The following is a 21,699-nucleotide window of genomic DNA, read 5'->3' on the forward strand; positions in this document are numbered from 1 at the left end:
CATCTCCATTCGAGGTTTTGAGGCCTTGCTATGTTTAAATGCCCATTTAAGAAATCCTGAGGAAGTTATAAAATTCATTGCATCTTTAAGAAAAAGGAAAAAATAACCCCACAAAACCAAAACATTTTTATTCAAATGTAGGAAGGAAGGAACACATTTTTTTTTTAAAAAAAAGCAATAATAGCTTGATTTTTAAAAAAAAAGACATTAACATAATGTCACCTTTTTTTCCTCTTAGAATCACTCTGCTGCCCAGGCACAGACACCAGATTTGACATTCAAAAGGTTTTTAACATATTCTAGAGGAATGATACCCTTTCATTTAAAACAACAGAGACACAGGTTTGAGATTTTGCTTCAAACCCCATATTAAGAACAAAATCCCTCTATATCTTTAAGACACACATTTACCTTTCTGAAAAGCCCACTTCACTTTTCCACCTGACAAAGGCAGTGGTTAATGACAAGATCCAACCATGAGAACAGGCCCAGCAGAACAGAGTAGTAGCATCCCTCCTACAGACAGACTTAGGAAAAAAAAAAAAAAAGGACCAGACTGATCCTTTGTTTTACTGACTTGATAAATCAATAAAAAATGGATTCTTTAGTATTGCCATGTCGTGCGTGTACCCTTAAATGGACACCTCCTTCTTTCAAATATAAACACGTTTTGCTTGGTTTTCTACAAAGGCAGGAAAACTGCACACTATTAGAAGGTGTCTAATCCTCCCATCTGCTGTTTCCTTAGAATAATATTTACTTTTTAACATCTGTACTGCATTTCCACAGTTCAAACACACACACAGCTCCTGGAATGTACATAGTATTTAGGAAATTTTTAACTAAGTTTTCTTAGTAATTGTATAGTTTTCCCTTGACAAAGAGAGGATCAGACTTTTTCAGGAGGATTACCTCTGCCCAACTCATTTCAAGCAGCGCTTGAATAAAATAGTTCATTAGTTCATGAAAAGGAAAAACTCCAGGGAACTGCTGGGAAAGGAAAAGAAATTAACAGAGTGACACAGCGATTAGGTTTTGAGATGACAATCTGAAAAATCCTTATCCTCCAAAATGCAGGTACACATATGTATGCCTCTCTTCTCCTTAGGTAAAGCATTTAGAGGAGCTCATAGAACATTTTTCCCTGGGAATCAGTGTTCCAGAGATTAAATTTGTAACCAGGCCACCATTTCTCAGAAAGATACTAAAAGATACCACTTCCTTATAGTACCTTACTATTGCTAGCAGTAGTGATAGGGCAGTTGTCTCCCCTTTGCAAGCATTTAAACAGCTTAGTTTCAGACTTCCTCAAAATTCAGTTTCCTGCCCTTTTTTAGGCTCCCATGGCTGATGCTGGAAAACCAAAGAATCTCCACACGCCTGGAATCATTTGTGTCTGCCTGGGTGTGCAGGCAGCCAAAGGGGCAGCAGAGCCAGTGACTGCACTTACCAGAGACCGGAGAAACGATTGGTGGGAATGAGGATGAAAAATGGGGAAAATTGGAAGGGGTTGTTTGAGCTGGTCCTAGCACAGTAGAGTATGAAGCATTCCAGGGCCGTACAAGCCCTCAGGAGTCCAGACCATCACCAGGGCAAACAGCACCCTACAGCAAACCTTTACCCTCTTCTCCTGTTGTTCCTTCCGTCTGCTCCACACTTACATCAAAACATGCAGTCTTCAGTCAGACTGACTAAGCTGCCAAACAAGATGTCAGTGAACACAGTTCTGGTACCACTTCGCAGTGTTTTGTCACTGTCTCGTTTCAAATCATCTTGAAACCACCAAGAAACACCTGATCAGCATCAGAAACATCATCAGGTTGCTACTGGCCTGGCATGAATCGGTGACCTTGAATTACAGACCCACAGCAGATAGCATAACTGAAAAAATTAGAAGATGCCAGAAGAATGGATTGCAGCCTCTATGAACTCTCCTGTTCTCTTGCTAAAGGGCGCATATTTGAAAACTGGATTTTCCCACAGATCTGTTGTGATTTTCCAAAAATATCCTTAAACTGTTACATTCCAATTGTTGGTATTACTGTGGATAAGATGGCTCAGTTTCAACCCACAATCTTAGAAAGGAGTCTCAATTTTGAGGACCATGAGCAACTCCTTCTTCTAAATATGGTCATTTAAAATAGACTGGTAAGTTAAGAATATGATACAACATGACAGAAAAACAGATCTTACATGAATACTGATTTGTATATCAGATTAATAAATTAAAATCTATCAAACTATCATATACTGAAGTAAACAGTCTATCTGCTCTGTTTCTGGAAACATTTTGCCTAAGGGAAAAATTTAAACCTGGGCAGATAATCAGGATAAGGTATTTGAACACTTAAATCCTTCTGGAGTCTTCAAAGTAGGTGTTAAGTGGTGCATTAAATTTGTGCTGTTTCTTCTGAGCAGGGTAAATTTGCTCTTCTGTAAATAGTGGGAAAAGCATTTTACAGTAATTTGAATCCATGAATAAATGTAATATATTAAAATTGCTAAAGTACGACCACTAAATGTTTTTGTACATAAGCCAAATGAGTGGAATATCCAGGACTGAAATTATTTGACTGACCAAAGAAAGATAATATATAATTAAAATTACATCTGCAGCACTAACCAATGGGATGAGAGAAAGTGACATCACAGATCTCGTACAAGCTGCAAGCGTATTATTAGATCTCAACCTGGCTATAAAATTACTATCTGCCCATGGGATTATTCATTGTTCATTTACTGATAGAACAGGGATGATAACAGCCTGACTTTGCTTGTCACAGTTTTTTGGCCTTCCTTTATTCTTCGTTCATCTTAGCTACAGATGAGAGGAAGCTTCGGCTGAATCACTTTTGTGGAGCTTTTCATTGTTTTACAGCTTGTTCAAAAGACTTTTTTTTTTTTTTTTACCTTTTTTTCCTTCCAGAAAGAAAAAATAAAAAGCTGCAAGCATTTTTAATGGTGACAAAATTGATGTGGAGTAAAACACACGATGTAACATCTAGGAATGTGGCAACCTAAGGAATGCCTATTGGCCTAATGTAGCACAAGACTTTGCTTATTGCTCCCATTATTATCACAAAGAACCAGTAGCTACCGGTTATATCTTGGCTTCATTAAAATTCAGTGCCAAAACTCTGACTGACTTCAGTGGATACATTTCATCATTGGAGAGCTAGGACACAGGACATAATTCCCCTTCATATACAGGGCTATCTGGGACACCTGATCTCTACAGATTACATTTCTGCATTAAATTGGACACAGCTGCATTTTGATTCATTTCACATACTGGTTTTATGTTCTTGGCCAATTTTAAGCTGCCTATAGTTGTAACAAGACTCATGTGCCACCAACCTCGACCAGTCAAAAATTCTAAAAGCATAGAAGGAGACAGGCAGTTAAAAGGCAGAAAAAAAAGAATCTCCAGACTTTCTGGTCTCTTCTGAAAGCCATGCTAACAATCCTGAACTGCAAAGGGGACTTCATATGCTCTCAGAAATATGGTCATAAGTGTCTCCCTCCCAGCATTTGAAATAGTTTCCCTATGCCAATTTTGCAAACTAGGCAGAAGTCCAGGACCAGGCGAGACCACAGCCAGTCATGGGCTTGTGCATACACTGTGACAGCAGACATGGACCTTGTGTTTTCCTCCATATTGCCTTGATACAAAGCAGCTACTGCCATGTGTTATCTCTTACTGCACCTCCCATCATCTCTTCCAATATAACCTTAAATCTCTGCTCCATCAACCACTGAAACCTGCAAACAGGCTGCATATGCAGAGAACGCTGCCTCCTGCTCTTGTCACTACAGTCTTGCTTTTCTTTGTGTTTTTCCTTAACAATACCCATCTGCTGTCCTTTAGCTGAGTTGGCACTTTGAGGGAGTGACCATCTCTAGTAAACAGAAGGATTTAGCCCATGATTAATACTCTCAGTGCTACTGCCACAGAAACATATTGCATTTTATTAATATTAATGTATTAATTACTTCTAGTCCAAATTATATTTTTCTATCATCCCTTTTAGAACTGATACATAGAATAGACTTTTCCTGCAAACCAATTCAGCATTAATCTTTGATTCAAAACTCGTCCTTCATAGAGCCACACCAGTATGCCATTAAAAGTCACAATGGATCTCTGCACTAGAAATGAGGTGTCTGCAAGAAGCTTAGGTACATCATCCCTTTTAGAAAACATTCCTCCAGCACTCAGACTGGGTGAGGAACAACGAATATGAATAATTAATTGTTTGTGGCCCATCAACAGTGCTTACAACATTTTGGATGTAAAGAATGGAGACAAAGACCTAAAGGCTAATAGGGGCAAAGACTCATAAAGGTAGGCCTGAGGAAAAACAAGCATGTGATAATAAAGCAAAACAAATACAGAAGTGAAAATTCACCACAGAAAAAGTCAAAGAAAAAGAACAGAACAAGCAACACAGCAAAAATCAGCAATATCTTGGAAAATCAATGAAATTTTTAAATGTGTCCTTGATGTAACATAAGATAGACTAAAATCTATTCTTTCCTGAAAGGTGACAGCTGTGGGGCAAAATGTGAGTAAAAGTTGGGAGGATCTCTTCTCACCTTTGATGTTACCCCATCAGAACTGCGCTTTGCCTCAAAATGGTAAGAAATATCTCTTATATTTCAATATTAACAGTTTCTTAATGTCTATGTTGTAGTATGTTTCATGTAAATTGATATGCAAAACTTGGTCTCAGTTACCTTTAAAATGGAATTCTTATTGACATTCTTTGTTTCCCACTAAAAGTCCATAATTCAGTGGTCAGCTTATTTTTAGGGATATTATGTGCAGTCCAAAAGGACAAGCAGACCTGAAGAACTTCTGTATCACAGAACTGAAGCATTCACCTATATTCCAAATGCTTCACATATCAAAAATAGAGAGACTTCAGTAAAAACGCATGTGCATTTAGATACTTCGTAAAATAACAGGGAATAAAAGAAAACTAAACAAACCAACAAACAAAGAAAAGCCAGAACTGAGTTATGTTCAGAAGAAAAACAAATACATGAGTAACAAATTATTTGCTAATAATGCACACCCATTATTTTGCATTCTTCAGGTAGAATTTACTACCTTTCTCTTTAGTTATCTCAAGTGTCTGCTCTTAACCAGACACTCAGGTTGTTTCTACTTTCAAAAGCAGTAGGAACCATCACAGGACTATACAAAACCTGCCTCAGCTCCTAGGTAATGACTGAGTTGAAACACTCAGTGGGGGCTCCCTTTTCTCTGGTCGTTAAGGAAGGGTAAGATAGACAAAACACCTGACTTCAAGATGAGAAAAAATTCTACAGGGTGAATCCTTCCTTCTCGGTCTAGAAACTGCACTGGAAAGTCATCCCAGATGTAACATTTTCCGCACCCTTATTTGAACAGAAGAACTAAGAGAAGCAGTCTTTCTTGTAATGTGTTAACAATTCTGCATCAACAGCGAGCCTGGTTGATGGTACATAAAGCTAAAAATGAATAAAATCTTCACTAAATTGCTTTGAATGTTCAAGCAGACTGAGTTTGCTTTTTCAACTGAGGCTTATGTCGCTTCCAATTTTTCCTCAAAACGTTTGCTTATCCATATATTTATCACAGAAATGGCCTTACCTCAGCTGCATCTTGCTGGTCTCTGAAGACAATTGCATTTTTTATGGTTTGGATAAAAAAACTATTCAGTTCCTTTTGTTTCTTGTTTGGCAAAATTCGGAGCAATGGGATCATTATGAATGGGAAAGAAACTGTAAGAGATTTTAAAGAAGAAAACACAGAATTAGACTGTAAAAGCTTGTAATATCCCCTTCCTTTCATTAATATTACAAAACTCATCAAGTGGAATGTGTTACTTTCGGGAAACCTGTTTCATTCCTTTTCTCTCCCTCTCTTTCTTCCACCTCCATGAGCTGGTAAAGGATTTCCTTTTAGAATTTCCATGTTGGCCATGATTCCCTTGCTAGACAGAGGCCTTCTAAGATTGCATGCACAATACTTCAGGATTTTGGTTCAGCCTCTTGATGCCATGGAGCCATCACAACAAAGGGGAAAATTATTTTCCCACCTACTTAAACAATAACATACAGAAGGTGGGGGGTTTTGAACTAGCATAGCAGTTTATGGCACTGATCCATAAAACTGTGTAGTGGTCATTCTCATATACAGTTCTTCAATACTAGGATATTGGTTTGTAATTTTATCTTGCTTCTCCAAGAAGGCCACAGATTCTGGAAGTAGGATGTTAGCAAAAGGATGGTCTCCAGTCCATGGCCTTTATAGTCAGGGACTAGAAACCTGAGTGAAGTCTTGAATCTTCATAAGCCCCTCATTAGCTTTTGAACAGCCTAAGACTAACAAATCAGTTATTGGAAACCTCCTGTCCTGCCAACAGGGCAACACAGTGTGGAAATTCAGACCATATAATGTATAAACAGAAAGAGATCGACCAAAGAATCTAACACCAAACCCTACAAAGACTTTCCTTAATGAAGGACATGGCCCTAGACATATAGGGAAAAATTTTTGTCCCTTCAGAAACTAGTCACAAATCCCAATTTGCAATCAGGTTAAACATTAACCACAGGACATTTTGGATGTTCAGCTCCAGAAGGAAACAGTTCATATGCTGCTTGCCAGTACAGGTGCAATCTGTAATGCCAGCAGGATCAGATGGGCACAGAAAACTTTGCCACTGTGCCACCTGACACTACTACAAGCAGGTCTAGAAAGGAAGATGGTAAAACTTCAACAACCTCAATCATGCTGTGGCTTCCTCAGCTACAATTCTTACTGCTCTTGTATGAGCAATACCACTGACACCGTGAAGCCTTAGCTTTCATGCCCTAGAAATAAAAGGTTTTATACTCCCTTCTTGCATTCCCCTTCTATCCATCTAAAAATAAATGCACTCTCTTAATGACAGCCTGTACTGGCACTTATCATCTTTATCCTTTATAGCCGTCAATCCGGCTGCTGTTGCTATTTAAATAAGAATTAGAGAACCTATGCTACCTGCTTAGGCTCCTCCACCTCTTTTCTTTAGTGGGTTATTAGCCCACTGTTGTTTATGGCTGGGATTTCAATCTCTACTTAGCAAAATAAGTGCATAAAAACTTTACTCTCAGGCTCCAAAAGGCAGTTACTCTGTTTTAAGGCAAAAGTATTTAAAGAAATAAGGTAGAAACTACAGGTCCCAGAAACCTTCCACTTAGATCAACCAAGAGCATTGCCTTCCAAGAACCCTCAGTTTCTGAAGGCAGTTGCATTAATGGTGACAGGAACTGTAGAGAATGTGGGGGCAATCTCCAGGGTATACTTGGCCTGTAAGTTATATTCTGAACACCTCTGAAATAAGGTCTGCTATACATTTTCCTGCTCCTGATTCAACACGTTTTGTAATTTGAGAATGAATTTTAGAAAATTACCATAAAGAAGTAGATAAAGGTAGACTATACTTACGGATTAGAATGAGGAGAGGCTTAAACAAAGACATTTCAAAGAACGTTCTGCAATTCTTAACAAAAGGGTCGTCAGGATTCTTCTGAGAATCCACCTCAGTACCAAAAGCTACACTACCAACAACATCCAAGGTATAGCAGTTGTAACACCTGCATTGAGTTGAAGAATGATAAATCATTAGCTAAAAATTACAAATCTATTAAAATATTGCTTCTACAAACATCACATAATATTAATTGTTGACCCTGATTTTCTTTTTGCTTTTAGATTTGAGCTTTGCCAGCAAGAGATCATTCTGACAAATGCTGGTGCTTAATAACAATCATCTTCTCTCACTCTATGAAGTGAATATATTTTCATAACTCAACAATCCCACTAAAAAATATACAATAAAAATTCTTTCATTTGTTATTATCTAGAAATCAAATGCATCAGTTCCGAGATTCTTAAGTGTTTTCTTAGTGTACATCCTAATTAAAGAAATAATTCCTGTCTCATTTTAAATGGCAGAAACCACATCTACTACCAGTCTAATCTACATTCTCAATGAGATGAGGTACGTAAGTAAAAATTCCTGTTACAGATTTCCTTCATCTTTTTGATAGCTGCTTTGTAATGTAAAATTGTGACCAAAACCAAGAGGAACTGACACCCTGTGAAATCTGTATCTCTGCAGAGGAGCACCAAATGCTTTGAAAACTAAAAAGTATCTGTGGACCATGATCTAGAAACTTCAGAACTTACTGAATCTCTCCTGCATATCTGACCACCTATCTAGTTGTCTCACCATCTTCTACTGGGCATTAGCAGCTGTATTTAGTTTTGAGTTAAATGGACTGAGAATGTAAAATAGCCTTGAAATTTGATTCTTCTCATGTGTGGTCAAGTCTGCAATGGATGTTCTTATTTCCCTTACCAAAGGCTAACATCAAAATCTCTGGTGTTTTAACCTGAGACCATATTATAAGAAAGGACAGTATACAGGCCCAGTACATCCTGTATATACATATTATGAAGCAGCATTTCTAAACTATGACCCTTGAGCACTGTCATTCTGGTGACACTAGAGTAGACTTGGAAGGTAACAGTACTGCAAAGCTAAGTATCATCTTTGGGTTTTCAATTTTTACCCAAAAAACCCAAGCATTATCAGAAATTGAAATGTTAAAAGAAGGGACGCTGCAGCAAAACACTAACTTCAGAAATGCTTGATCATCCACCTTTCCAAGGTGCTATGATAGATTAAAAACTAAATTTTGGGTGTTGAAACAAAATGGCTAAAGTACAAATGATGTACAAGACAACAGAAGATTGCAGATAGTGTATTTACATCCAAGAAGTAGCTTCCCAGGCAATTCTGGGAAAATGCAGTGCAACGAGAATTAAAATTATACATGTCAAAACTGCTGAAATGGTAGCATCATGAAACAACTGAAAGATCACATTATGAGATGGTCAACACCATTCATTTATACTTTCAGAAGGTCTTTTCCAAAGTGCCCTTTGAATGGTGAAACCCTATCATGGATCAATTCCTTAAAGACCAGGCAAAGAAAAAGGACAAATAGAAAAAAAGGGGAAAGCCTAGAAGGACTTAAAAAGTCAGTTTTCATCAGAGCATTAGGCTAGTTGTAATTCATCTCAAAGATTCAATGCGTCTCTTCGTTTGTTTAATAAAGAGATCCCTGTGCACACACACTTGCCTATGTGCTTGGAAAGAGATGGGTGAATTGTGGCTAAATATCTTTTTCTTTAAATGAAAAAAAAATATTATTTGCACTGCTGCAGTTTGGGGGAAATCATTAAGAACTTCACAGGGCACTGACCAACCTAGCAAATGAAGTGTATACAAAATAGACCCTACTAGAAAGAATGCATTTAAACTACTCATATGCCATACAGGCTCCTAGAATAAATGTATCTGCTCAGAGAAGATGTTAGACAGTGTTGTGAACAGTTCAGTGAAGACCTCTGACGAAAGAACAACACAAGAGATAACAGGATATTAAATGCATAACAAAGGGGAGAAAGCACAGTATGGAAAATATTAAAGTGTCATTTTATAAATCAATGGTGCATTCTCATCTGTAGTACTGATGCCATCATTTCACAAAAGGCTAGCGTGCCATTAGAGGGGTTAGAAGGAATGTGGTGGGAATGATTAAGTACTCAAAAAACCTCATATAAAAAAAGCAAGAGCGTGATGGACTAGAGGGATTTGATACTAGATCAATTCTTATATTTATACATTATTGGCACACTGTAGAGAACAGACTGGACAGGCACTGAGGCAGCTTTCCTTTCTGCTTCCAGCTGTTAAAACTTCATTAAACAACAGCTAGAAATACATTAGATCCTTTTCCAAAATTACTTTTCAAGTATGCAATGGCTGCCCCCAGGAAGAAAAGGCACCTATCAGACACATCGCCTATTAAACTATGATGTTCACTTATAAAAGTGAGGGAGGGGGAAAAAGTATTCCTTTATACAGTAAGTGCATATTTAGAATAACTGCTGCTATTGATTTTTTATTTTTTTAAATCTGCTACTAATTTCTGGCATGTTCAACATACCTCTGGATATCAAAAGCTTTGCCAGAATCTGCATAGACTTTCAAGTTACACAGCAGGACGTCACAGGCCTGGTTTATTAGCGGTGTCATCTAGAAAGGAACACATTGTACTGTGAAAAACATTAAAATGTTAAAAATAAACCAATTTTTCTACATTATTTTTATCCAATAGATGGGATGGAGCTCAGAATCTGCTGCAAGTGTGGTCAGGCACTTTTGCACTAGTAAGATGAAATGTTGGGACTGACTGCTAAAAATAAACCTTTCTCTAGCTCTGAGTCTAAACATGAGAGGTCCTGTCACTTAATTGACCTTTGGTTCTTGCCCACCTGTAGCTATGTACAGAGAGAGGTTTCAAGCAAAGACATCCCCCTCTCTTTTTAACTGTTCCCTGTTCCAACTGAAGATTTATCACAATCCATACTTACAGTACATTACATTTAGGCTACATATTGCAATCACAGAACAGTTTGAGTTGGAAGGAACCTTAAATATCGTCTAGTTAAAGCCCTCCTGCATGGACAGGGACACTTCCCACTAGATCAGGTTGCTCAGAACCCCATCCAACCTGCCCTTGAACACTTCCAGGGAGGGGGCAGCCACAACTTCCCTGAGCAACCTGTTCCAGTGTCTCACCACACTCACAACAGAGAATTTCCTCCTAATTTCTAACCTAAATCTCCCCTCTTCCAGTTTAAAACCATTACCTCTTGTCCTCTCACTATAAGTCCTTGCAAAAAGTCCTTCCTCAGCTTTCTTGTAGGCTCCCTTCAGGTACTGAAAAGTCTTTCTAAGGTCCTCCCGGAGCCTTCCCTTCTCTAGGCTGAACAACCCTAACTTTTTCAGCCTGCTTTCAAAGGAGAGATGCTCCAGCCCTCTGATCATCTTTGTGGCCCTCCTCTGGATTTTCTACAGGAGCTCCATGTCCTTCTTATGTTGGGAGCCCCAGAATTGAACACAGTACTCCAGGTGAGGTCTCAGAAGAGCTGAATACAGGGAGAGAATCACCTCCCTTGACCTGCTGGCCATGCTTCTTTTGATGCAGCCCAGGACATGGCTGGCTTTCTGGACTGCAAGTGCACATTGGTGGCTCATGTTGAGCTTCTCATCCAGGGCAGATATGCTCCAGGGGAGAAGGAATAATATTTTCCATAGTCTCAAAGTGCTGTAAAGATATCAGCACCAGAGTCCTAGCATCTCCATCTTGTTGTCCCTCAGTCTGAGGGATTTTATAAGTACTTTATAAGAACACCATGCATACCCCAGTACAGGGCAAACTGCTATTGCTACCTGAGGAATGAGTTTTCTGGAGTGGTGACACCATTAAATGGACATTCATGTGAATTTATTCAGCTAACAGTTCTTTCCAGTCACTGACACATGATGGTCAAGGATACCTTCCCACAGCCTAGCAGTAGCTAGCAGTGCAACAGTCTCTTCTTTACTTCATGGACACCATGACATAGGCAACTATCAAGACCTCATTAAAGTCTCTAACTTTTTTCATATGAAAGGCATCAGACACCTGCCTTGATTATACCTACTAGAGGAGTAGAGGAAGGGTGTAGCTGCAGCAGTATAGCCATGACCCCAAAGGCATTATCTGCTATAGTTCTTTCTCCATATAGACTGCTCAGAGGTCTTTATAACCTACAATATAATACCAGTCTTGCCTCAACAATTATGCCAGGCATCAGCAGACATACACATAGTTACCTCCCTTTCCTTCCTGAACAACTTCCTTCGGCATACAGATGTCAACAAACATGAGAACAGACTTGTCCTACTCCTCTGACATTCTTGATACCAAACCAGACTTACTGCAGCCTCTCTGCATTCTCTGAGAGCTATGCAGCCTGCACAGCCAAGTCCATTTTGCTTGGCACTTCTGCCTCTGTGAAACTGGCATAACACTTCATGCACAGGCACATTGCCATCCTAACACATGGGCAAGACTATGCACAGTCAAAAGGCCAACGAGGGAGCATCCAACATGTTTTCAAAAGGCAGAAGTCTGAGTCAAGAATGTGTCTAGCTGCTCTCAAGGTCTGGTACCTATATGGGATGGAGCAGGTTGCCACTATTTCAGCTCAAAGCTGGATTGATTTGGGCTTTGCCACAGTCTCACGGGACAATTCTGAAGCCAGGTAAGTATTTGGTAAAAGTAGCTGTTATCTGTTTGGGAGGTAGACACCATGTTATGTAGCAGCTTTCTTCCCCTTTTGGTTTTCTAAAGAAGGTCCCCTGCAGTGATCTTCTTCTCAAATGGTTCAACAAAATTAGCACATTTCTGTTTAACAGACTGAACCAGAGTGAAATGCTTTATAATCCCTGGGCCCTGCTCTTCCAAGGACTGAACCAGTCAAGAAGAATAAAATGAAAATCCATATTTTAACAGGTATGATATTTCCTAAACAGATGGTGATCATTTCAGATTTTCCTTATTTTCTCTTTTACTGCCTTATTTTCTCTTTTATTCTTCATCACATCACCAAACCTGCAAACACCCAGCTGGTTGCTATCAGTTTCCAACAGCTGCCAGAGATGGCAGGGACACATACCCCTGGCCAGGGCATCTCACAGCACCTCTGCACTTTCCAACATTCCACCAGCCTTTCAAAATACCATTGCAATTCATTTCTACTCATAAGATATTTTTATCAGTAAATCTAACCAGGAAAATGGTGAGGGGGGCACATGGATTTGATTTATTGTTAGCCTGATAGGACTGAGTCATATCAATGAGACAATTATTTGCATATGAAAGCTACGGGGGATATCTATTCAGGAATCCTGGGTTTGGGTTTTTATTCCCCTGAGGGACATAAATTAGTCCAAGATTGCTAACTACAAAGACCGCAGACTGAAACATTCTCAAGTCCCTTAGCACTTTAAACTCTTTGTTCAATTGTCAAGAAAAATAAAGTAGTGTTGGGGGAGTTGAACTATATCAAACTTTGAAAACCAGCACAGAAGCCGACGCGTTGATCTGCACCACCTTGGGTATCACTAACTTCCTATACATTCACATTTGCCAGCCAGAACATAAAAGCTGCATCACCTGCCTGAGATTCAGTTCTTGGTGGGTAAACAAACCCCAGCTGCTCTGTGTTCAGATTGGCTGAGAGTAACAGGATGAAGAAAAATCTAAACAATATGGTCTCTGTAAATATTTGATCTGCCAGTTATCTAATAGCAAGAGTAGCCCAGAGTCCAAATTTCTTTCTTTCTGCCAAAGAAGAGCATTCGGGGTTAGGGTTTTCATGATGCCAGGGGCTTTGCTGTTTAAATCCTGCCAATATGCTGTTTGGCACATAACAACAATTAGTTTCTGATTCTGCATACGCACAATGCATGGGGATGTTTGCACTGTTCAAAGGCATCAGTGTCATGTTCCTCTAGTCAGATGTGGTCCTCAGTTTTCACTATTATTATTCCCCTTATTATTAGCATCCAAACTATAAAGCAGAAGGCTGGATCATATTCACTGTAGACAGACACACTGGAGACACTACTGTTCACACATAGCATGCAGAAGCCATTTTGGGCCTCTTGTTCCACAGATGGAATGAAATATAAAGGGAGGAGAAGGAAAAAGGCTATGTCCCTAACCTAAGAATTGCTTCTGTACCAGATTTCAAATCCCTGATTTAGAACAAAAAAAAAATGGAAGAGCTTCAGGAAGATGCTTGTGAGAACATTTGTTTCCATCACCTTAGAGTGGGGCTCCACTGTCCATGGGCACAATTTACCAACACAAGCAGCTCAACTTGACACTGACTTGTGGCTCAAGGATACGCACATTTCAGGTACCAGCTTCTACATTAGTGATTTGCTTTAACTCAGGTGAGCATATTTGCTTTCCTGAGTAACAACAGCAATTTTCAGAGACCCTCCCAAAATGCCTCTGATCAATGTGCATAAGCAGAGTGAGAGCAAATCAAGGAAAACTCAACAGTTGGACTGTCAGATCGTATGTCCTAGTGGAACCTGGAAGACCTACATACCTAAGAGTGACACTAGAGGATTTTCCTCCACTGTTCTGCCATGTTATCACAAATTCTGCTTTGTGTCTCCCTTCATTTGAAAGAAAATGCCTCAACACAAACTCCACTTCACAGGTTATTTAGGACATTACATTATGCTGTGCTCTCTTCTTTAATTTCTGTTTCTGTTTTGTTTTAATGGTTGGTTAATGGAGGACAGGATTCCCGGCATACAGATAGGAGATGACAAGACTACTGCAGCACCATCAGAATAAATAAAAATCAATAGGTTTTCTGCTGGTGTTGGCTGTAAAAGAAAGCAGAGCTATTTATCAAGTCTGACAAGGGGTCTAGAACTGCAGGATCATCACAGGCACCACAGCAAAAAGAAGAGGAACAAAATAAGAAATACTAAATAGGGGATCAAGATCAGTACAACAAGATCACTAACATATCAGCTTGTTTCAATACATAATAGCTGAGGAGAACATCACAGGAGCCCTGAGAAATGCAGCTTTTACTTAAGGCCTCCAGGTATTTTACTTCACCAGTTTCTTATAAGTCGCATCTTGGATCAGTTTCAGCGGTCGGTGTAATTCCCATTTAACAGGTGAAAGTAATTTCATGCACAGAGAATTTCAGTAGCCTCTGCCAGATCACCTACAGACAGTCAATGGCAGAGCTGGAAGTGAAACTTCTTGGGTCTCCTGCTTCCTGTCTCTCATTTCTTGTTCTTAGTGTTCCTATAGCAATGGCACTATGAGGTCCATTCAGCAGCTTCACTGGAAAGAGCTTATTATCAGATCTGCACCAATTCCAGCGGCATTTCACTTGGGATGCTACCAAATCTTACTGCAGGATCAACCTTAGAAGTCTATTTATGCTACACTCACCACTATAGTATTTCAATTTAATGCCATCTGGAGCCAAGCATTCCTTCAGTTGGAGTGGACTGCTTTACTAATCTTGACATACTTGTTAGAAAAAGGAAATTAAAAAGGGAGAACACACAATGTTTAGAAACCTATAAAAGCAACAGTAAAGTGGTGCAGGGCTTAAAAAGAGAATATTGAGACACAGAAAGCTGGAGAAGATGCTAGAAAATCTTGAGAAATTTTAGGAAAACAACTCTGTGTGTACACACAGCAATCACTAGACTGGCTAGTTTCATTAATTGCTTGTGATTTTGCAAACTTCAAAATTTCTGGGATCAACTTGTGCTCATTTAGTAACTGTCTGTTGGAGATTTTTACCAAACTAAGGGGGAATTCCTCAAGCTCAGTGAACTTCTCAGTGACACTACACCACCTTAGTGGAAAGACAGGGACAGAGTACACCTCTGTCTCCAGCCACAGTAGAAAGATGCCTCTGTGGAGCATTGTGGGTCAGACCTTAGCAACATACATTAGTTCTGTATTGTGTTTTGGCCTCCAGCAGCCAGGCCAAAGACTGGACGACCAGCTCCATGCTCTTGCTAGTGTGGAAGCTGTCCTTTAACCTAGCAGTAGATTCTTGTGTTTCAGAAACAGAGTTATCAGGAATCTATAATCAGTTGTCCACCCCTCTACGCATCTTTTATCTGAAATTAGTGCTACAGGGAGCACAAGGAGTTGTTAACATCTATTGGTCTGCCACAGGCTAATAGCTCCCAGTTCTCTCAAAGCATCCAGACAAGACTCTGTTTGGAGTGGCACTAGGGGCTTCAGCGCTCCAGGGAAACCACTCTTCAAAGCCACTCAGGAGGTCTGCAGTCTCCTCAGAATGACTGGGAAGTTTGCAGAGGAGAACTAATGCAAGGCAGACATCCAGAGTTACCAGAGAGGAAGACTTTGGTATGTGGTTTTGTCAGAGCTCAGGTTTCTGTGGCAAAAGAATCAATACCTTAGGAGAAGAAATGAGGAATGTGTGTAGCAGTATTTGTAAATATGTATAAAACAACACATCCACGCTCTTATGTACTAAATTAATACCAAAACTAGCCTGCTTGAAACTCCTTTGAGGTAGAGAGGAAGAGTTTGTAAACAGGATGTCTTGTATATAACTCTGAATACTCTGTAGTGTGGCCAAAACTAGAACATGGTGTTTTTATTTCCATGCTGCTGCAAAGTTTCTGAAAGGACTAAATATGGGAGAGTTAAAAGTGAGATAATAATTAATGAGCATTGATTTCCTTTGAGAAGTCTTGGTATGGCTTCTAAATTAAGCTACAGCAAGAGAAGCACATGGGTGAGGATGTAAGTTGCATTAACTTCAAATCCCAGGATTGTTCATGCATTTGGGTAGAAAATGAAATGTAAGGCTGAGAAGTGCATCCCTTCAAAAGAGGTTTTAATCTCATATGGAATCATCTCTCTGTGTAGGGATGGATAGTCTTCTGGAGAAGATATTGGACAGAGGAACAAAGTTGAGCCTTTCAGAGAGACCTTCCCCACTCATCATTTTCCCACTTCCTGTAGACTGGAAGGAGAAAGCGACCACTTCCAGGACACCCCATGCAACACACAGTCACACCCTTTCTACAGAGTTTGGAAGAGGCAGCACAGGGAAAGCTGATTACCAGGCTAAAACCAAAGATCTCAGTTTTTGCATGTGAGACAGCTACCAGGCACTACCTGACCCTCCATTATACCTCCTACCACCACTCCTGTGTTGCTTCTTCGCCAGCAAGCAGTGCGAAGTGAGCACCATGACTTCTCCTTCTGCCTCCATTTAACTGGTCAAAACCTGTAAACCTGTTCCTCGTCACCCCCAGAGCATGATGCCCAGGGTCTCCACGTGCTTACCCTCACCACTCTCCTCCGTCAAGTCTACCCTGCTGGTGCCGGCAGAGGTTGCTCTCCACGAATCGAGGGGAGGGAGGCTTTATCTTTTGTTAGTCCACCAGCAAAGAGCCCATGACCTGCAGTAAGGCAGATTAATTTCTGCCAGGAAAATGCAAAACTCTCCCCTCTCCACCATGCCATGAGCAACTAATCACTTGCATATTTAAACACACTCATCTCGCTAAAATTTTGCGATGGAGCCGGTGACAGAGCAAATGTCGGGGCACATAACCAATGGCATTGTCAGTTGTGATTAATCAGCATCTCCACCAGGCTGGCGGCCAATTAGAATTTACCATAATAAGGAGGTGACAGCCGGCGTTGCTAAGCGACCACTGTCTATAGAGCTGGGAGAGCCAGACACATTTAGATGTTACTGTGGATTTCGACAGCGGCATGTCAAAACATCGCAAGCGTCTGCCCAGTGGAAAATTTTACAACCTGGGACTGGGCACCAGAGTGAGACATGGTTCCCTTTCAGAAAAAAATACATAAAGGAAGAGGTGGTTTTTTTGTCGGTTTGGGGTTTTCCCTTCCCCCTCCTGCCTCCTCTTGAAAGAAGACTTTAAGCAGTCAATCATTTATCTATGCTTAATTAAGAGATATCGTGCCACTGGAATAGGACTTTGTTACTGGGAAATGAGTTCCCATGGCTAAGTAAATGCTGGGACATTCATAGGAAATTAGCAGCAGGTCAGCGCGGAGACATTTATTTTCAGTCAGAGGTATTTATCTGGCAATGACATTCTGTTCCAGTGACTTACTTTATTATATGAAAGGATTAAAGAATAAAAGAAGGAGGGGGGGAAGGAGATGGAGAAATGAAAATAGACTGACAGCAGTTCCCATGTTAACATGAGAGCTGCTGACTCTGCAAATAATGAAAAGCTATGTTCCAACTGGGAGCAATAACCTTTCCTGTACTTTAGCTTACTCCTAACAGGGAGAGGGGGAGGGAGGTGTAAGACTTCTTTTTGAGTTTGCTACACTTTTATGGGTAAATCAGTTTATATACAGACAGAGGGTCATATTCTCAGATGAGGTATTCTGATTTTCACCAACCTATGACCTGAACCACACTGTATGTATGCTCAGCTGCGTGTGCTCTTCAGGTCTAAATAAACTGGCATAAAGTAGCATTTTTTTAACCTGTTCTTATTATAGAGCTATGCAAATAGGTGCTTGCACGAAAGAAAGTAATTATGTCTTCTCAAGAAGGAAATCAACACAGCCTTCACCTTACCTCTTTTAGTTTGGCATCACTGAAGGCTGGGGTCAGGAGGCTTCGGACATACTTCCATCTGTCATCACGAAGACAAAGGATGCTGTCAAGCATTGGCTTGGAAATCAAGTTCGGCTTCTAAGTTAAAAGAAAACAGGATTCAGTTTCAATACAAACATGACTAGATCTACTCCTTACTCTGGAACTTGCAAATATTGGTGAGTAATGGAATTGCACTGCTGTCCCACTATGAGTTTTAAATCAGTCTCAAACACCAACCTAAACATGGATGACGCTAGAGAAAATTTTCCCTTTGCTGCATGCATTTCCTCTTGGACTTACAAAAAAGCCTCAGGCCAGTCCAGTAACTCCTTGCTCAGACTGTTCTGGTTTTGATGTTCCTGGTGTTCTCCTGCAATTGTCAGTCCTCCTTTGCTGAACCCTGGCTTCTTTCCTCCCTTTCTAAAGTGACTAGCAAGAGAACCTGTCAACGCTCCCCCTCCATATGACAGGAGTGCCAACACACTGCATGCGGATGTCAGTGGGGGACAGAATTCCTGGTGACAGCTGGTATGTCAAATTGCTACATGTATTTTAAACGTCTTCAGAAAATACACTGATTAGAAAGCAAGACCCAGTCCTTACTCTGTCTATAAGGAACACTCTCCTGGAATTTTGCCCAACTAAGAAGTTGTGGCCTGGGACACTTACAGCTTCAGCAGTTAGTCAAACATAGTAGTTTAAAGCACTGCCCCATCAAATTCTGTTCCCTGATGACTGCTGTGGATCCGCTAAATTTTAATCCCACCCCCCAATAAGTAAGAAATTCCTACCCAGAGAACAGTGATACTCACCAAGGAGTAAAAATATAAAAAAGATTAAAGAGGAAGCAAGTCAGAAAATGATGCAATTATGCCTGGAAGAGGCATCAGGAGATGCCCAGCCCCATAACAGAATCTACTACAACTTATGTCATTGCTAGAGGAGGTTTCCTAATTGTTCTTGAAGGCCTCCAAAAATGAAGATTCAGTAATGTCCCCAAACAAAGTCTTCCAGTGCTGGACTGATCTTACCATGGCCACATGATCTCCCTTGTTGTAACTTAGCATCTTCAGTCTTTGTGCTAACATAGGCATAGAAAATAGGTTATTCTCTCCCTCTTTGCAGCAGCCCATATGTAGAGAAGGCTACAATAACCATTAATCATATTGGTATAATCTACCTCAAATAACACCAATTTGCTCAATGCATACTTAGCAGTCATGTTATCTGGGAACATTTGTTCAGTTTTGTTGCTGTCCCTCTGCACAGTCTTATTTATTTATATATTTCTTAAAGTATGATCCCTGTGAATTGAGATAGTGCTCTAGTCAGGGAGGGATTTTTTTCTATATATTCTGCAGGCTGTATTTCTCTCCATTCACCCCAAAATACTACCTACCACAGCATGACAATGTCAACTCATGTATTGGCTTGTGGTTTTCTGCAACTCTCAGACTTCTTTCCTAGATAATTACTCCCTAGGAAATTATTCCCCAACCTTTATCATTTAAGTTGGGGACTCCTAATAGTCATATATAAAACATGTCCTTGTTGAACTGTGACCATTCTTTTTATCATTACTTCTTCGACTGATCAAGACCACTTTGAATTGTAGCCCTTTTTCTCATAGTGTCTTTCATCCTTACCAGCTTAGTGCTTTCTACAGAAATTGTTATGAGTATGCCATCATCTAACCCAATAACAAAAGTACAGCACAGCACTTGTAAAGAAGCTACCTCTGGGATCCTCCCACATCATGTTTCCTTTCCAATAGTAGACTGTTCCCACTTTCCAAGTCACCTTCAGTCAGTATTTCAGGTATCATACAGCAACGTTCTGCACACAAACTATTTTAAAATTTGTGGATTGCACTTAATATCTTTTGTTTAAGCAACTGCCAGCTCTCCTTAACACTTTTTTCCCTTACACTTGCCAGAATCTCATTACACTGCATAAGCTCATAAAATGCAGAAGCCCATTTTATATTGCAAACAGGCTAATGGGATAGTTTTACTTTCTCAGCAACGCCACCCTGTGCAGTAAACTAATGTCACTGAACTGACATTACAGACCAGTTTTAAGCAAAGATGAGGTGTTTTTGAGTAGAAAAGCATGTAACAGGGTATTAAGCTGAAGGAAGAGACTGAGTCAAGTACTCTCATTAGATGACTACCGTAAGATAAAATATTGGCTTATGGCATACATCTATAATGTACAGATAGACTGTCCTACTTAGTGCAATAACAAGAAAAACTTAGGACAGGCTGTCAAAACTGAAGTGGTTTGGACTGTTTTCTTTGAGTATCCCCTTCAAAGAAATGATCTGTTTTCTAACTTGTCAGTAGGTATCTTCTGAAGCTCAGAGGTGCAACTAGAGAGACCATCATACACTGGAGCACTGCCTCATTTGTTACAGATATTCAAAGTCATAGTAGAATCAGAAGAATAAGGCTCCAGACAACTGGAGATGAGCATCATCCTTGGGGAAAGTACTGGATGCTTGCCTCTACTCCACAGTTCTTTTGTATTGCTGAGGAAGCCCTTTACACTAAATCTCGACTCAGCTGGTCACCATGTCAGTATTTCTTATGTATTTTGTTTTCAGTTTCAAGCTCTGAGGCCCGGATTGCAGAGCTCGTGGCGTTCACCAATGCCACTGAAGTCAACAATAGGGAATGTGCCTTGATCACACAAAATGTTTTAGTCCAAGAAATCAGGTCACTGAATGGGGACCCCCATTTAGCAAACACTCTCAGACCTGTGCTTCAACCACCAGTATTCACTCTTGATTTATAAAGTGGAGTTATCACATCACCACCTCAGAACTGCTAACAATACATTAACATTTCTGAGGCAAAGATCAGAATAAAAATTCCCACAAGGAAATGCCTAATTTTGTCCTCCAAGCAAGGTTTGAATAACGTAAAGGGACAAGAGTAAAAAAAAACCAAAACCAAACCAAAACACACACACAAAAAAAATCCCCCAAAAAAACCTGACAAACAAAACAGACATTTGGAACACTTGGAAAACTATTTTGCATCCACTCCTAAATTGAAGGCTGTCCAATTTGTACACTATATAAGACAAATGTCTACTTAGATGATACCAGATGCAATATAAATCTGACTGCATTTGCCTTGAAAGCAAAACCCCTTCCTAAAATCAAACATTCACCCTAAAAAATGCTCCTAATTGCATAAAGACCATATATAGCATGAACACAGAGAGGGGTCCAGTTACTGAACAAAAAGCCTGTTAACACTAATGCTATAACTATGACACTAACCATAGCACTGCCTTTTTAGCACTCTACATCAGTAATGCTCGCTTAACATATTTTTGGTGTGTATAGTATTATATAGACATAAACACTGAGAGGAAGAAAAGACAATTTTTGCCATAAATTATTTTACTCTGTCTCTTTAAACTGAGTACACAAAAACATGTCTGTGTTTATTGGAATAGCATCAGCATGACTGACAGTGTATAGCAGATTTCATTTATCAGGTTTTCCTTACCGTCTCTGCAAACACTTTCCTCCTAATTGCATAACCTATGTTACAGGTTCATAT

The 21,699-nt window shown here is 39.9% G+C and overlaps 1 protein-coding gene across 1 annotated transcript in view; it reads right to left on the minus strand.

Annotated features, from left to right (window-relative positions):
• TBXAS1 (thromboxane A synthase 1 (platelet)) overlaps positions 1-21,699 on the minus strand; it is a 237,595-nt gene that overhangs the window by 82,445 nt on the left and 133,451 nt on the right. The window contains exons 5-8 of the mRNA XM_010005809.1: positions 18,104-18,220; positions 10,054-10,142; positions 7,481-7,629; positions 5,639-5,769 (exon numbers count right to left, since the gene is read on the minus strand). Coding sequence (XP_010004111.1) covers positions 5,639-5,769; positions 7,481-7,629; positions 10,054-10,142; positions 18,104-18,220 — 486 coding nt within the window. The remainder of the gene's footprint in view (positions 1-5,638; positions 5,770-7,480; positions 7,630-10,053; positions 10,143-18,103; positions 18,221-21,699) is intronic.

Source organism: Chaetura pelagica, unplaced genomic scaffold (genome assembly GCF_000747805.2).
Source record: "Chaetura pelagica isolate M959 unplaced genomic scaffold, ChaPel_1.0 scaffold79, whole genome shotgun sequence".
Classification (NCBI taxonomy): domain Eukaryota; kingdom Metazoa; phylum Chordata; class Aves; order Apodiformes; family Apodidae; genus Chaetura; species Chaetura pelagica.